Consider the following 17,197-nt stretch of genomic DNA (forward strand, 5'->3'; position numbering starts at 1 on the left):
AGCTTCTTAGAGATCAAATCAATATATGCAGGTCTGAGATCGAGTCTGTAGTACACCCACTCCAGGGGATCTTGCTTTGATACCATCGATCGGCACCAGCGGGTAGTCGACTTCCTTGATCGTCGATTTCACCAGCGCCGTCGAGCTTCGAACTTTCTCCACGGGTACGTCCACCACCTCGCAATTGACAGTCGCTGTTGTGGCTCTCCATGTGTTTCCCACCGGCACGTCGTGCATCTCCAAAGACAGGATGTACTGTGTCTGACTGGCTCGATCCCCAATCCTGACCGAGTTTCTTTTGTCGAGACCCCTCAAGACGCCATATGTGTCTGAAAAATTGGCAAACAGCATGTCCTTGATTGCATTCTGCCGGTGGTCTTCAGGAAGACTCGTGTCGTCTCCGTGGGCCAACGCCACCAGGGCCGTGGAAAGATCGTCGTTTATACCTGATTCTTGGAAAAGCGCTGCCCACGAGTCGAGTCTCCAGCTTCGGATAAAAGACTTATGGACACCACAGAGGAGCACAAGTCGCTCTCTTAGTCGAGGGGCCGCAGGGGGTGCCTCGAAAACAAAGGGGACAATGCCGATAAAGTTGACTGATTCGAATCCAAAGAACCTGGTAGTTTCCGGCTCCCAATTTTGCAATGGTAGCACGTCGCAGAGCCTTATCTGGCCTCGTAGAGACTTGTTAAACTGCATCGCCACGCTTGATATGCGGTAGTTTGCTTCCGTCAACTGCTGGCCGTGGACGCTTTTGCGGACATAGACTGTTCGCCTAGTGCCCTGCCACCAAAGAAGCCGTGATTTCTCCGCAGTGATGAATTTCGGAAGGACCCGGACAAATGTCTCTCCAACCTTCTGAAGCCGGACGTACAGCCATTCGGGATCGGAGCTGGGACCAATGCGACAGCAGCCTAGATCCAAAATACAACAATCGTCTTGGCCTGGGAGGAAAACGCCTTCAGCACGTAAGCCATTGCTGGTAACTGAGACTTCGTTCCCAAGGCTCTGCCTTTCGTGTGGCGCTTTGAGGTCGACACAATCTGAGAATTCAGAGGGTGATTCTGCAAAGATGCCTCGATAGAGCGACTTTCCCGAGGTGTTTTGCCACGCGAACAGACTCAGGTCATTGTGTTCCTTGAGGATTTCCTCCTGTAGGCGGAGAAATGCTCTATCCCCTTCTCCGTACAGCAGAGGCATGTTGACGTTGAAGATTCCCAGCAGGCAGTACGCGATATCCTCCACCCGGCTGGTCTTTCTGGGAGCCGCCCAAGACATTTTCCTGCCGACGGGAACAAAGTCTAGATTTTGGCCGTTGACGAGGACGTCCGAGTCGATGCTTGTAATCTTTGCCAGCAGTTCTTGGAATTTGGACTTGGTGCCAGCTTCGACCCACCACTTGTCGTAAAAGCGGACCTTTTGAGGGGCAATCAATTCCTGAAGTGTCCAGCCTCTGGTGAACCACCGGCATTCTTGGAGTTGACTCAGATCGGAAGCCTTTTCCAGATCTGACAGATAGGCATAACAGATGTGCGAGTCTCGGTACCATTTGAACATGGAGTTGATAGCTTCCGACAATTCCGCGCTGCTGCTCTTGTCGATGCAACAGGTATCGACCCAGGCGTATTTCAATCCGTCGGCCTTTGCTATGCGGCACGTCATTTCGATCTTCGCAAAGCCCGACTTTGTCTTCAGCTTGTCTGCCTCAGGACCTTCTCCGGATTCGATGCAGTTCCATTCCTGAAAGTTGATCTCTTCTTTCCCCCAGGTATGAGAGAGGATGGCATAGGAACCTGGTAAGGGGTTGACGATGGACTCGAGTTTCAGGGTTTCGGTATTGATTAACAACATCTTCTTTCCACCTCTTATAGAAGAATAATCTTGGCACAGGTAAATGAAACAAAATCGATCAGACGTCGGAGCCGCGACGATGGATGACTTCTGCAAATTCTCAGGGTGTATTCTGTGCTGTAGACCCAATTTATATCTGCGAATTCTTGAACATTTCTCTTGTCGAAGCGGAGTGAGGTCTGTACATATAGAGAGAGAGAGAGATGCTCGCTCAAAATCAAAGCAAAGACGATTTGAAAAAAAGCAAAAAAAGGGAGCAATCCGTATGTGCAAATCTGTTTCAGAGAAGAAGAATCATAATGCTAGAGAATGAGGCAAGAGCTAAGAGAACATGTGCCAAAAGAAAAGAGACTTACACTTGCCCAACTCCGGGTTGGCGGTGAGTGCGTTGGCAGTGCAAGAGGCAGCCTCGCGAGGCTGAGTAAGAAACCAGCGCCGGCCGTTGCCGCCACATCCTGGTTCCTCATATCGAGCCAATGAGGCAGAATGCTCGGTGTTGGCAAGAACGTGGCGCAAAGTGAATTGTCACTTTTCTCATACTTCTTCATAGGAGGCACCACTGACCTTTAATATCTACAGACTATGCTCCGTCATTTCGTTTAGGGTTTCCGTGAGCATGTGAACTAGCTTGGCTCTCTCCATTACTTTGCCACGGCCCCTTTTTGTGCCCGACACGCTCCCACCCGGCTGGAGTGAGAGAGATATATATACCCAGTATCTATACGCGGTTCTCCAATTCGCTCTTTGTACACGGCCAAGGAAGGTCCTGACAGGTGGATTTCAACCACTACTTTCTTCCACAGGTTTCTGCAATCCTGGACAATTTCCGAAGCAAAAGATGTGGTTGGAGAAAGAATTCAGAAACCCGTTGGTAAGTGCAGATTCCAACTAACCAGTAGGCGGTGGGCAATAGAAGATCCCTACTTCTCACCACATTAGGGACTCCGCCTCCATTCAGGCAAGTTTATCGAGACATAGAGATTGTCTAGCATTCGGCAATCACCTTCTCTGGTTGGGAATTTGATGATAGTTGTGTTAGAAAAGCATCCAACCTCTTCTTTTTATGGCTACCTCTGTGTATGTATAGACAGCCTACATTGCCCTTGTGGTTAGACAATGCACAAGTTCAATCGCCTCAATCTCGGACAAGTTGCAGGTGGAGGGCCTGGAGACAGTAATGGGCGAGCCAGCTCTGTTGATTTTGACACAAGTATTGATTGATTCACGCGGCACTATAATACCTAGCACAAAATGAATAAGTACAGCATATCCATATCCATGAGCGCCATCAGTAGTGGAAGCAATGTGACTTCTCTCAACAAGACCCACAAGAGAGGAAACATGCCTGTTAGACAGATAATAGAATCAACGGCACCTCCCTAACATGGTCTGTTCTTGCACCGGCACGATCCTTCTGAGAGACTCCTCTTCCAGACGGTCAGCTACAATAACTCGGCCTCCGGTTGACTGGAGAATTCGAGCAGAAGTCGCACACCGTCGTCGATGGCAACAAGCCCCCTCGCAGCCTGGTTCGGAGACGACCGTCCGTCCTCGTTCCACAGTAGACCACCCCCACAGCATTTCCATTCGGATCCCGAGACCCCGAACGCAATTCGGTGGCTCTCCTAGTTGTGGCATCGACGGGAATGTCTTTCTTTCGATCAGTCCCGGCCTGCTGATCAATCCCCTTCCCCTCTCCTCTCTTGGCTGTGCGAGTCCGCCTGTACGCGACTTTCTTTCCCCAGATTTCGCACGGGAAAAGCAAAGCTTCTCCTCTCCCCTCCCCGCGTGGAGAGGTTCCCCCAGGATCTGCATTGTTGCACATGCGGATCCGCATGGCATTACGGACGGAGATTTGATGTGCGGATAACGTGTGCCGTAAGCCACCCCCTGTCCGCAGGCAGAGTGCCGTTCCTTGTTTCAGGTATCTGGGGCTAAAAGGAGTAGGGGATAGCGAATGCGTGGATCCTAACAGGGGGTTGCCGGTCGTATCCATTGCGCCGAAATCGCCTTAGGTCCTGGCCTTGCGTGGCTGTACTCCGTATTAGGGTTTGTCAGATGCGTGCGGTTAAGCTTGCGCGGGGATAGGGGTCTTCATTCAGGTGTCCGCAGCCGCACCCTCCTGTGCGATTCATGAATGTACGTACTGACAAAGGCGGACTGATGGGCCGCCCTCATGGTGCTGAGCCAGATCATGACCAAAGAAAGGGGAAGGTAGAGGGCTCACCATAAGTGATGACCGTCCAATCCGTAGCGAGCTGGGCCTCATTATTCGCTAGGCTCGGGCGGCACAGTATTCCGACGGCATCGAAGGCAAACGAGGCATCATAGTCGTACAGGCAGGAGAGAGGACCGGGAATTAGACTAGCTCAACTCGAAAATTCAAGCAATCGGTACTTTTCCTTGCATTACCTCCTTAACTGGTTTTAGCCCATACCCTAGTTCACAGCCTCTTGCAGGATTTTTGCCGCACTTAACGCCATGTCACTTTTTCTTCCTAGTAGCCACAACGCCTCGATACAGTCATTCAGACGACTTCTTGCTTCCGCGAGGTGGTTGGTGTCCATAAAAAGTCCGGGTTCCCGCCTGGACAGGACCAATTTGACAAGGACTTCACCGGCGTGCGCGAATGAGCGCACTAAAACTACCGTCCATGGCTCGGTGAGTAACGCTGCCTTGTTGACAGCATGATGAAAATCTGGCGATTGCGAAAATGATAGGTCTTCGTTGCTGAAGCGTGAACATCGGCCAAGGTCGGATACAGCGTATACGGAGCGGAAACGCAAGGCTGCAGAGAACTCCGTTGTCTGTCTCGCAGTTCGATTCGCCGGTAGGGTCATATTCGAATCATCCAGCTTTTCAATCAGGTCGGCCAGAATGAGGATTGCCAAATGCCAGTGGCTAGCCAGGAGGATGTACCATGATTGAATGCGAGCGGGGAGGCTTTCGTGGTTTGCCACACAGTCGGTGATAAATCGACCATAGGTATTGTTCCAATGGTTATAGACCTCCAGTGTGGATGCGATGGCGTTCTCGATCGCATCAGGTGGGGCGCGTTGATAGTAAAGATCTTGAAGGTGCCCAACTCTGCGGAAAACGAGGACTTTAACAGGAGCAGCATCGGCGAGGCATGCAGCAGCGTCAATATAAGAGCAAGGCCAACGAGTTGTTTGCTTGCGGACGTCTCCAATTCGAGACTGCTGACGAAGGAAATAGTTGCCCCATATATGCGACTCTCGAGCCAATTGAGAGCTGTTCATGTTCGAGAAACCCGAGTAGCCATCCAGGTCACAGGCAAAGCCATTGATGGATGTTGAGAGCCTTGGGGCTGGCGGCGGGTCATCATCGTTGATGCTGGTCTCGCCGTCGCTGAGCGTGAAAGTCCGGCGATTCATAGCTGCAGATATTGTGTCAAACATGATGGCGAGCCAGAACATAAGTCCAAACGTTTGTTTGTCCTGCTCGCCGAGAGTTTGGGACGCTTGCAACGCGAGTTGGCCCCCATTCTGAGAGCGCTCGGCGTCTTTGAGTCTTCGTTGGTGATCATGCAATTTGCGAACTGCAACATCCAAGAAGATAGGACCGCCGTCGTGATCGAGAATCTTGCGCAGCGACGCGAGATCATTCTGCCGATGTGAGTGTGTGTTGGGGAGAACTTCTGCCGGGTCCATTGGACGTTGCGTCAAAGAAAATATGATCGCGGCAAATATGACCTTGAAGGACGGGTTTGCCACGGCTTGACCGAGGGCCGCGTTGGCTTTATGCCAAAGTGCCTTTTGCATGTTCCGCCCAAAGATCCCATGTTCAGGTTGGTGAGTGCTTAGGTTTTCGTGTTTTCCATAGGAAGACTGAGCCCATTGCACCGCGAATGCCATAACCACGAGGCTGAGGACGTTCGAAGCCTGTTTCTGGTCGCTCTGAGATAGAAGGCCACTCCTCGAGTAGGCCTCGTCTAATGCGCGGACTCGTGTCACGATTCTGTTGGACCATTTGGAGCTCCAGGCATCTCTTTCGTCGACAAACGGACTAGACGCGTAGGGGCAATTCCTTTCAATGAGCCAACAGCTCAAAGCACCTTCTAGGGAGTCGTGGTAGATTTTGAGCAGGCCCTTTTTGATATAGAGCCGACTGTGATCTTCTGCGAGAAAATGCGAGGCGAAGGGCGAAGCGGTCTTATTCATTAGACCATTCCCGTAGAATGGGGGAGAAAATCGACGTTCCTGCACTGTTGATTCCTGGTCCTGACTGTCAACTACTGACTGAGGATTCGACATAGGCTGTCCCCAGGAGCTTGACCTGTCGGAGCGGTAACTTATGGAAGATTGGCCATCAATGGCGAAATCTGGGTCGAGCACCGGCTGAGGCACGTAGTAATTGTTCGAATAGCGCTCGGGACAGTCAAGGGGTGTGAAGTCGTAGAAAGGCTGACTGAGCTGTGAGTTTACGAGAGAGGCGCTGTCGTCCTGCTGTGATCCACTAAAGCCGTCAAACATGGCACTTGCTGACAGGCCTGTTGTGGAACCATCCGGCATGGTTTCTCTGGAGATCGACCTGTTGAGAGAGTCGCTAAGCATAGAGTCAATGTCCTCTGGTGGCAAACTCGAGCTGCCGTCGACCCATGCCTCTTGCGTGGCCGTGTCGTCGACCACCTGCGATATTCCCTTAGATTCTCGCCGGCGCCTGGAAGTGGTCGATTGACGCCTCTGATGAGACTTGATCCACTCGATTGTACATGCCTTTTTCCACTTCTTACAGTTCGTGCACGGAGAGGAGGCGAAAATGTTTGTCGCCTCATGTTCGTCGCTCGAAGGGAAACCGAGACCGCTGACTGCCGGGATCTCGTGGACGGCGACTTCGACATCGCAGCGACGTTTGCCTGCTCGACACTGGTCGCAGCTCTTGTTCTGGCGACGGCGTAGGGCAACAGTCTGGGCCATGGCTTTTTGGGGAGGCAATGCGTGGAGAGGTGATGGATTCAGGGTCAGTACGGCATTGATTGATGCGACGGGATGTTCTGCCGTTGTGAACAGGGTGATTTGGGTTCCCTTGAGATGCGCAAAAGAAGGTGGAGTCTGAAGTCTGGAGTCTGGAGATGTCAATCCAGCCCCCGCGATTCACCTTGTCACAGGTTGATGCTGGTGGGTTGCGTGGGTGCGTGGGTGCTTGGTGGCCCCGGTGGCCCTTCTCAGAGGCCTCTTTTGCGGGGTAATAATTCTTCTGGCTGCGCATTGCTTCGCTTCGTTTCGAGGCTCACATGCTCAAAGCTCCGAGCTCACCCAAGGCAACTAAGTGCCCATGCTGTGTCACCGCCAATCCGACCAGGCGGCGCCGCGATTTGCCCTCTGCTTCACTAGTTCGAACTATGCAGCTGTCTGCCTTGGAGCACAAGACGGCTCTTCCCATTCCCATTCCCATGGCCAGCTTACACAGCGGTTTAGGGCCACGGCACCACCAGCGCCACGGGTTACATCGCACGGGCTTGCACAGGCACGCACGCACCCATTCCCTTTCTAGCCCCCTTTTCCGTCTTCGCAGCACGGTCCTCACTACTCAGTGCTGGCTACTGCAGCTAGCTTACCGACCGATCCTGTCCACGGCACCACAGGGTGATCGAAATGGCAAAATGGAATTGTATAAACGGAAACGGCGTTCCGAAGTACCTAAGTGAGGCCACTGTACACTCCTGATTCGAGAGCAACCCAGAGACCAAGAACCTGAGGGTCTGCAAAAGGAAGGATTTGAGAGCAAATCATCCCCGCTACACCCTTAGCTCGATCGCACCACCAGTAGAGGTTGGGGAGACCCGCCCAATGGCCGGTGCCTGTCGACCTGCCGGTTGCTCCATCACTCAGCATAAATGTCAAACCCCAGCCCTGCTGCTTGCCAGGATACAAGTCTGGTATCGGATTGGTCAGGTCCGGCTTGGCTGGAGGGATGCCCTGGCGTGAAAAGTCCGGGAACTCGGGAATCTGGTTTTGGAACATCATGTCCACTGTCTCCTTTTTCAGAATTCGAGCCCCGGTAATCGGCGATGTGCCGTCATTAAGCAAAGTTGCTAGGATTTCTGTTGTTTCGATCAGCTCATACTCGCGACTTTGGGTAACAGGTGGGCTTACGGCAGTACTCTCGAGGCTTTGCGAATGCACCGGCTCCTCCGCTGTTAACGCATGTCGCAATGTCCTGCTGACTCTCCACGACCAATGGCCGGTGGAGGAGATGATCCCGTGGTTGAAGCTGACCATCTGGGGTGCGCGCATTCATGTATGCCAGCTTGGCCTTCATTTCAGCACTGGGAAACATGGAGATATTCTTAATGGCTAGGGGCTGGAATATGTTGCGTTGAAAATAGTCGTTCAACGACATATTTGTGGTACGTTCGACGCATATACCCGCCCAATCTATGTTGACCTAACGCAGGATTTTAGCCACATTTCTGATTCAAATCGAGAAAGGCAAAACGCACTCCATATTGCCAGCCCTCACCCGGCTGATGAACCAGCGGCTGAATCAAATCTTTGATATGCCCCGAGAACTCATCATACCCGATGGGCTTGCTGTAATCCCGAAGGCCGTCGTGAAAGAATGTATAGCCGAAGCCCGCTGGATCCGCGTTAGCTGAATGAAAATTCCAGGAAGAAGTTATTTCTGACCTGTGTGCGACAACAACATTCTCAACGTGATACCTCTCTTCGCTGGAACGAGCTTGCCATCAGGCTGCAAGACACTCAAGTTCTTGATCTCAGGGCACAGCTGAGCGACTTGATTCGCATCATCCAGGGACAGTTTGCCTTGCTCCACTAACTGCATACATGCAACACCAGTGATCATTTTGGTGCACGATGCTATCCAAAAGATGCTATCAAGGGTCATTGGCTCAGAGGTGCCGAAGCCTCGCTTGCCCGCAGCATGAGCGAAGAGCTCTTTACCATCCTTTCCAATGGCTATACCGACCAAACCCGGAATACCTTTATCCCCATCAACGCAGGCAGCGTTGAGGGTGGACGTTATGTTATTGACAGCCTCGGTGGAGAGCCCCATTTCGAAGGATATAGAGGAATGGATCAAATGTTTGCGGACTCGGCCTCACCAATATGCGAAGGGACACAGCAGGAATAAGAGGGCTTTTGAGCGACTATGCGGAATCCGCCCTGCTGCTGTCTAAATACCAAGTGAGTTGTTCGCTCACCCGCTCTTCCCTCCCTCTTCTCACCCACCCCCTCAGAGGAGCCGTTCTCCAGCATTCGGCTAACAAGGGTGCGGGTCCGAGATACTCTCGCAGCGTGCCTCATCCTCTGATGCTGAGCGCAGTAGCAAAGAGGAACCCAGTGATGTGCGGAAACGCATTTTGGAATTGCGTTCGGCCGTCTGGAAGATCTCTGGCGCATATCACAATCCTGCCATCCAGCCGTAATTGTCCCGTACCCCTCAACGCCGCCAATAATACCCAAGTCGCTCAAGAAACATCATCCTTGCGGAAGGTACGTTAATCCCCCGCAATGCCAATTTGCTATATAGAGACCAGGGGCAGGGGTCATACATATTTGCGGAGCCGCAGGGGAATATCTTGTCAGACGCCAAAGAGCAGATCTGTATGGGGTCTCTATGCGGGCACCAAACAGATCAAAGAATGACCAATCACTATAACCAGCATGTCAGGATAGAAATGATTGTATATAAGAAAGGAGAAAGAGAGAGCTGGAGCACAAGGACTCATCCCCCACTCAAGTTTCAACAACTGTCCCTTCTCATCTTGTGCGACCCAGATATAGTTGCTGCTACTTGATACATATCATCACAATTATGGGTGACCCAGGAATGACCAACCCCAAGCTGAAGACTCAGCTATGGGAGTACGGCCGTCGAAGGAGGACAGATGGACCTTATGCGGACAACTTGGAAGTCGATGCCCTTGTCGTCGGTGGCGGCTTCGGTGGAGTCTTCTGCTTCTGGTCCCTTCGCAAAGAAGGGCTGAAGACTGTTATCTATGAGGCTGGCACCGACCTCGGCGGCACTTGGCGATGGAACTGCTACCGTAAGATCATCCTGCTGTCATTTATTGCTTCTCCATTCTAACTTTGGAGCAGCCGGGGCAATGGTCGACTCTGAAGTTCCTGAGTACCAGTTGTCAATTCCGGAAACATGGAAAACGTATGTTGGAAGCCTCAATTTCCGTGCCCTTGCTTGTGGCTTACTTTTCCTAGGTATAACTGGCCGTCCAACTATCCTACGTACAAAGAACTTCGTGATTACTTCGATCACTGTGACAAGGTCCTTGACATCAAGAGTCATACTGCCTTCGAAAGCGTTGTTGTCGAAGCCCAGTTCAACACAGACGAAGGGCGTTGGTATGTGAAGACAGCCGATGGCCGAACAGCCAAAGCCAAGTACCTCGTCGTCGCAGCTGGATTTGCAGCTAAGCGATACGTCCCTGACTGGCCTGGTATCGAGAAGTTCAAGGGAATTGTTCATCACTCGTCCTTCTGGCCCGACGAGGAGATCAGCGTCAAGGGCAAGAAGTGTGCTATCATCGGCACTGGTGCCTCTGGCGTCCAAATCACTCAAGCATGGGGTCCCACAGCAGGTGAGCTTAAGGTCTTCCAAAGAACACCAAACTTGACGGTGCCTATGCGCCTCCGTGCCCTCACCGCCGAGGAGCAGTGGGCTGGCAAGAAGTGGTACCCGGAGCTTTTCGACCTTCGTGAACGGTGCTTCGGCGGTTTCCTATATGACTTTTCCGAGAAAGGATTGTTCGAAGATACACCCGAAGAACGTGAAAGGTTCTTCGAGAAGCTCTGGTCTGATGGAGGCTTCCGCTACTGGCTGGGGAATTACAAGGACTACCTCTTTGACCCCAAAGCCAATCGCGTGGTGTACGACTTCTGGGCCAAGAAGCAACGCAGTCGACTGAATGACCCAAAGAAACGGGACATTCTCACCCCCGTTGAGCCCCCACATCCATGGGGAGTGAAGCGCCCATGTCTGGAGTACGCATACCTCGAGCAATTCAACCGCCCCAACGTCGATGTCGTCAACATCAAGAACAACCCCATCACTGCGTTTGACGAAAAGGGGATTGTCCTCCAAGACGGTACCCATCACGATTTCGATATCATCTGCATCGCCACTGGCTTCGATATCACCACCGGTGGCATGACAGCTATGGGCCTGCACAACATCAACGGCAAGACACTTGACCAGGAGTGGAAGAAAGCCGCGGTAACATACCTTGGAACGACCGTCCCCGGATACCCTAATATGTTCCATCTCTACGGCCCGCACGGTCCCACACTTTTGTCCAACGGTCCAACGTCGGTTGAGATTCAGGGCAGGTGGATCACCGACGCCATCAAGCAGATGGAACGCCAGGGCATCAAATACATCAACCCAACCGAAGTGGCCAGCATGGGATGGAAGCAAAAGATCAACGAGCTGAGCGACAAGTCGCTATTCCCGACCACCAAGAGCACGTAAGTACAGCTGTGCCATGGAGGCACAACCCCTGTTCCTTTCCCAAGACACTAACATTTTTCCTCCAGGTACATGGGTGGCAGCATGCCAGGTAAAGCATTTGAGCAGGTCAACTATGCGGGTGGTATGTACAACTATCACCACGAAATCAGGAAGGTTCTGCCCAACTTTGAAGGGTTCCACGTGGTGAAGAGATAGATGACGGAGGCCCGGCTAGGATGTCAGCGCTAGGGGCCATCTCTGGCAGGATCGTATATTTGGGATGAAGCAAAATCGATGGACTTGTATGAGCAAAATGAAAATGTGCACGAATGTCGCAGACACATGTTGTCACATGATATGACTCTCACCTGACGGAAGGAGCAGGGCTTGGCATGACCTATGTTCTTAGATCTCTTCCCCCTCTTCTTCTGTCTATCAGACTTACTCGACCAGAGACAGCCCACTAGATAGACACAACACCTTGAGCTATTGCAGCCATTCGTTGCCATTGAGGCGATCCACTCCTGTTCCCGTACCACGTTCCCGAGATACGACACATGTCTCAATAATCCCCTTCTGCCGATTCCCTTTGCCAAGTAGCGAATCCATGGCTGAAACGACCAGACCAATCAGTGGCGGTTGTGATGCTCTGGCCGACTCTAGGTACCTAGTCACGACTTCTCTTTCTCATTCCTCGACAGGATCTTCTCCTCCGCCTCCCCGCTACTGTACTGTAAGAAAGTGGCAGTAGCCTAATTCAGCTAGGTTGCTAGTTCTTAGCGCCTATTTGAACCTTCATCGTCCTTTCAGATAGATTTCTCCATCTGTCAACCGACCTAGTATTCACCCCAACCCCAGACTGGTTCAACAGAATCGACCCTAAACTGAACGAAGTCTGGGGCCTCGCTGTGGTGCCACTCAAACTTCAGCACCGCTCAAACTTACGTACAACTCCAGGTGAAAGCGGCCTTTCCTCTCCTCAGCTCGAACGTTTTGACGAGCTCTATGAGAGCCCCCAGGAATTTCATGAGCTGTGGAAAGGTTACAAAGTCGAAGACGTACACTAATTCATTGGCAAGGCGATAGAACCAAACTTCCCAATCCCAAACGTTGGGTGGGGCTACTTTCCGGCGGAACAGAACGAATGGATTCAGAGCAAAGAACGCTCCATATTAGACAGGGGTTATGGAGTGATGATGCAAGGACAATTGAAGAATATATTCCGTTTCAACCTCAAATATCGCATTTCCACATACTCCACACCGTTAGGTCATCCGCAGACTGGTAACCGGCTTATTTCCTTGCCTCTACTTGCTATGAGTTACGAACTGCCACCCTTGGTCGTTATAATTTTCTATCCAAAATTGCCTATTTGTTCGGAGCAGGACCATTATGTCAGTGAAGAACATGTAGTGGCGCAAGATTCAAGTTATTGCAAGATGATCGGGTTTCGCGCCCTTGCAGACACGATGCCAAAGATGTCGAAGCTTCGAATCGAGCGGCGATGTTTTAAAGCGAAGCAGGAGCACGCCTCAATTTGCGACAGCGGGGTCATGATACATGCTGGATTGAATTGGGCCGAAATGAAGCAGCATGGTCACGGGTTGGAGCAGTATTCCGCCGACCATGCAAATAAAAGGGATGACGGTGATACTCGCGTCAATAGCGGCATATTGGATTTCAACTTTGTCCACCTTTCTACTGTGCCTCTCTTTCAGCTATTCGCAACGGATTGGGCTCAACTTATTGTCAAACGCAAATTTAACCTAAACTTTTTCGACCAAAGGCCCAAAAAATGGATAACAAGCCGGATCATTGAAGAGGCCAAGTCTCGACGTGTGGCATAATACGACACCAAAAACACATCCATGCTAGTGTCAACCTTGTAAAAACACGTGCACGCGAAAATTATGCAGAACCTTGCGAAGGAGGAGGTTGCGCAAACAAGCTCTCAAGTGGCAACGACTCCCAATTACGGCAAAACCCGAAACATTGTCTTTGTGAGAGTGTGCCGACAGGGCAGGACTCATGGGCTCCGATCTGTTGACTTCTTCGCATTGAGTGAATCTTTGGACGCCATGTAAAAGCGTGCTGACAAGATTCAAGAAGAAATGGTCGACTTGATCAATGTCAAAAATGGAGAGCAATCCCAGCGCTTGAACGCAGTTGCCTTGAGTGCTTCCATCATCCTGCTGCCATTCACGGTTGTGGGCACTGTCTTTGGTATCGATTCCACCGAAGGAGGGCTGAAGCTGTTCATCGACAACTTCTCGAGGCAATGGGCGTCACATTCATGGTGAGCGTGATTCTCTATATGTTTCTCTGGCTCTGGGACTGGACTCCAGACTCGCCTGGCTATTCGTGCTATTGCCGAGCCAGTGATGGATTGCCTAAAGGTTGTGGAGAAAGCTGAAGGTCGCTTGCTAGGCTCTGACTTCTCTTTCACGAAGAGTTCGACGGACTAATCGCCCTCAAGTTCTAGACCTATGGGTTGAATCACTGAATCGGCGAAGCAAAATGTGATTATTCCTTTGGCCCTTCTCAAACTTCGATGCGGGTATATATCTTACAATGGTGTTCAATATCAACTTGTTGCTTCTCACCGCCGTTCCGGGCGTAAAGCTAAAGCCGGCTACATCTTATTCATTGTCTACGCTACCTATCGGGCTTTGCTACGATTTGTAAGACTCCCGAACTACGACTCTCTGATCGAAGACCCTCCCGGTGACGAACAGGATCTACTTCCTTCCAGCGTCGGAGTTCACAGAGTGCTAATACCTAGCTTTATCATGCATTTTGCATGGACTCGGATCCTTTGCAACCCCCCACCCCTTGTGGTATGGAAATTGCAGGTCTCCTCTCTTGGATCGTTTCCGATTAGATTCAGAGGGGAATAGCTACGTTCTCACTCGGAGGCGTTTGCGTGGCCAAATAACTCTAACTATAACATTCTGTGGTCACGGCTCCGGCTCCAAACAGCCAAAAGAGATAACCCGCCTCCCAGGAGGCGGGAAGGGAAAAGACGCGGCCCCTTATCATAGTGTGAAGAGATAAAATCGAAGCTAGAAGGTGATGTTGTTGTGAAGAATATGCTCGGCCTCCACGAAGAACTTCGAAGAGTGGTTGGGCTTGAATCAGCGGATTCGAGGGCACGCATGTATTACACTATGCGCAGGTCGGATTTTCGATGTCGGTCATGCCTGCAGGAGCTGGAAATATAACAAGTCATCCTATGTGTAGGACTCGAGAAGACTCTTGGCGGAACACACGCTATGGCCTCTCACACACACAAAACAGCCAGCTTATGGGGGGCTGAACCGTGGTATTCCTCGCAAGGTGAGGAACTGCTAGAAAGCAACCGGCGCCCTCCTATATGGCAACGGAGGGCGCCGTTCTTTATTGAAAGTTATATTCCCAGCGTCATAGACTGAGCCTGAATTTGTACTCCCTATCTTTTTCTCTCATTCCACAGACAAATGAGGCCTTGTGCCGATGGCCTATCCCGACTCCGTACACTGTGGCTTGGAGCGAAACTGTCGAACTAGGTGATGTCTCCTCCAACGCATTTGTCGAAGGAAAATGTGCCTCGAGAAGCTCTAACGTTTCCTTGCGGTCCGTCGCAGCAGCTTTCGCGACGGCTATTCTATATGCAGAAAACCATGCCGCTCCCCTACTGATCAATTCAGGAGTATGATTCTCATGATACCGCTTTCGTAATTCGGGAGTATAATCATAATAATTCCTTCCTAATTTCGTTCCTTTCATATATTTCAATAACAGCCCGTCTGCCACAGACCCTGCATCAGCTATACCAGCAGCAGAAAACAATGCCGCTAACCCGTTGCGTAATTCTTCAATGAACATCCAGCTCTGTTCTTCGACACATGCCAATAACAGCTTGTCTGCTGCGACAGAGGTGCAGGCCGGCAGAGCCCGAGATTTGACAAATTTATTGATACAGTCATGATTGTGCGTCTTGACAGCGCGAATGAGTGCATTAATCTTGTCATTCTCCAGGAAATGAGACGAGAACTGCTCGACGAGATTGCCAAATACATTGTAGTGTCTAGCTCTGACCAGGGCTTGGAGAGTGTTCGGATGGGGGTTTAACCGCTTTTGTAGGAAGTACATCAAGCAACCTGGACGTCCGCGCCCAGCAAGGTCCAGGTACTGATGCTGTATGAACTCCGGGTGTTGCTTCGGAAGTCTCTGGAGATGACCAGGTTCAATTGTCTCCAAAATTTCACCGAGCCCGAGGCGGTAGGAGCGATTGGTCTCATGCCATTCCTCGAGAAGAGTGCTGCTCAGATCACTATTGACTTCATCAGAGAGTCCTTCATGTGATTGCAGGTGAGTAGAAACCGACTCGTGCTCAAACCAAGGGATCGACAAAATGAGGTGGCTTAGGGAGCTGTTCTTGGCCGTCTACCAATCCCACTGGATAATGCTTATTTCTGCTTCGGATCGTAACTGGTCTAGTCAGGGTGAAGGTCTCCAAGCGTGACTCGTGATTTCTTTCTGCATGTTTTTCTTAATGGCAGAAAGTTTCCGAAGAAAGGATCCAGTCTTCGACGTGAGCCTCTTCAAAACTAGAAGTCAATACCCTGAGGCACTCAGAGTGGCCATTCTCGGCGGCAGTGGTCCAGGAAAGATGTAGGTGTTCCACATGATAACGTCCAAAATCCCGATATGCTTCGCACAGAGTTCAGACAGCTGAAGAGTGACCATGCTCAGCAGCTAGGGAGATCGGCGATCTTGAATCCGTACGCTCCACAAATGGGTCCGATCCGGCCTTTGAAAGCATCTCAACAACTGACGTGTGGCCTGCTTCAGCTGCACAATGAAGTGCAGTCTTTCCGTTGTCGACACGATCCTTTTCGTTCAAGTCAAACTTGATACTTCATTCCCATGCTGAGCGGCTAAACGCAGGGCCTGACTTCCGTGACCGGTTTTCGTGAGAATCCCGTTGGCGAGAAGTTGCTTTACTTTTGCGACGGAATTGTTGCAAATGGAATGACTGATCGCCGTGTCCCGCGTCGAGGGGAGCACCCAAGACCATTCAGACGCGAAGTCGTCGTAAAAGTGCCACTTCTGATATGGCCTGGCAAGGACGGCAAATGCTTTGCGTTCCAGGTGCTGGCTTACATGCGCTAGGAATTTGTTGTTGCTATTAGAGCATTGTCGCAAAAGTAACAGTTGATCCCTCGGACTTCTTGCACGAGATATCTGCTTGGTTTACGGTCGTATCCGTTCTTGAATGACATTCCGGTCTCCTCCCTATGATTTTTAATATGTTCAATAAACTCGGGGCGGCTCATTGCCCCATCAGAGAATGGGCATTGCTTGCAACGATATGAACAAGCCGTTGGGTGTTTTCGGAAAATATGGGTCAACATTTGCCCTCTAGAGACAAATGTCTTGAGAGGAGTCAGACAATCTTCAAAGATGCAAGAATAGGGCTGAATTCCTAAAGCTCTGTCGGCCCTCGATAGCACGCGATCGACGTCCGATCGGCATCTGCAATCTTTTGCTGAAATTCCAACCACCGCTCCTTTGCAAGTCTGCATAACGGCCCATTTTGATTGAGATGGTATGATTCTCGGTAGCGAGATGCGCTCTAATGATGGACATTCGCTGACCTCTTAGGTTTAGATATGGGAAATATCTCTCGCATCACAATTATTGTCCAGCCTATACAGCCAACCTACTACGGATGCGAATCACGAGGCCTAAACGCTTGTACGACTCCACTTCACGAAGTACGAAGTAACTCAGGAGGAGCTCGATAAGGAGATCGGAATTATTACCCAGGTAGCTAGTATCACACAGGTATCTGATGGGTCGTGGAAAAGCTTGTACTAAGAACGCATATTCTGTACATTACCGTGCAGGATTC

The 17,197-nt window shown here is 51.0% G+C and overlaps 6 protein-coding genes across 6 annotated transcripts; 2 read left to right on the plus strand and 4 right to left on the minus strand.

Annotated features, from left to right (window-relative positions):
• Window positions 1-18: 18 nt before the first annotated feature.
• Z519_08413 (uncharacterized protein) lies at window positions 19-1,851 on the minus strand (the record flags this gene model as incomplete). The annotated part of the gene is made up of 1 exon (XM_016766141.1): window positions 19-1,851. One exon carries the CDS (start codon window positions 1,849-1,851, stop codon window positions 19-21), a length of 1,833 nt encoding a protein of 610 aa, XP_016617299.1.
• A 2,438-nt stretch (window positions 1,852-4,289) lies between these two features.
• Z519_08414 (uncharacterized protein) lies at window positions 4,290-6,788 on the minus strand (the record flags this gene model as incomplete). The annotated part of the gene is made up of 1 exon (XM_016766142.1): window positions 4,290-6,788. One exon carries the CDS (start codon window positions 6,786-6,788, stop codon window positions 4,290-4,292), a length of 2,499 nt encoding a protein of 832 aa, XP_016617300.1.
• A 723-nt stretch (window positions 6,789-7,511) lies between these two features.
• Window positions 7,512-8,889, minus strand: Z519_08415 (uncharacterized protein; the record flags this gene model as incomplete). The annotated part of the gene is made up of 4 exons (XM_016766143.1): window positions 7,512-7,915; window positions 7,968-8,259; window positions 8,315-8,451; window positions 8,502-8,889. 4 exons carry the CDS (start codon window positions 8,887-8,889, stop codon window positions 7,512-7,514), a joined length of 1,221 nt encoding a protein of 406 aa, XP_016617301.1.
• Window positions 8,890-9,651: 762 nt separating this feature from the next.
• Z519_08416 (uncharacterized protein) lies at window positions 9,652-11,517 on the plus strand (the record flags this gene model as incomplete). The annotated part of the gene is made up of 4 exons (XM_016766144.1): window positions 9,652-9,883; window positions 9,936-9,999; window positions 10,053-11,318; window positions 11,388-11,517. 4 exons carry the CDS (start codon window positions 9,652-9,654, stop codon window positions 11,515-11,517), a joined length of 1,692 nt encoding a protein of 563 aa, XP_016617302.1.
• Window positions 11,518-13,211: 1,694 nt separating this feature from the next.
• Window positions 13,212-13,601, plus strand: Z519_08417 (uncharacterized protein; the record flags this gene model as incomplete). Its single annotated transcript, XM_016766145.1, has 2 exons — window positions 13,212-13,362; window positions 13,408-13,601. 2 exons carry the CDS (start codon window positions 13,212-13,214, stop codon window positions 13,599-13,601), a joined length of 345 nt encoding a protein of 114 aa, XP_016617303.1.
• A 1,120-nt stretch (window positions 13,602-14,721) lies between these two features.
• Z519_08418 (uncharacterized protein) lies at window positions 14,722-15,432 on the minus strand (the record flags this gene model as incomplete). Its single annotated transcript, XM_016766146.1, has 1 exon — window positions 14,722-15,432. The coding sequence occupies one exon, from the start codon at window positions 15,430-15,432 to the stop codon at window positions 14,722-14,724; it is 711 nt and encodes a 236-aa protein (XP_016617304.1).
• Between the last annotated feature and the right edge of the window lie 1,765 nt (window positions 15,433-17,197).

This window comes from Cladophialophora bantiana (assembly GCF_000835475.1).
Source record: "Cladophialophora bantiana CBS 173.52 unplaced genomic scaffold supercont1.13, whole genome shotgun sequence".
NCBI classification, from domain to species: domain Eukaryota; kingdom Fungi; phylum Ascomycota; class Eurotiomycetes; order Chaetothyriales; family Herpotrichiellaceae; genus Cladophialophora; species Cladophialophora bantiana.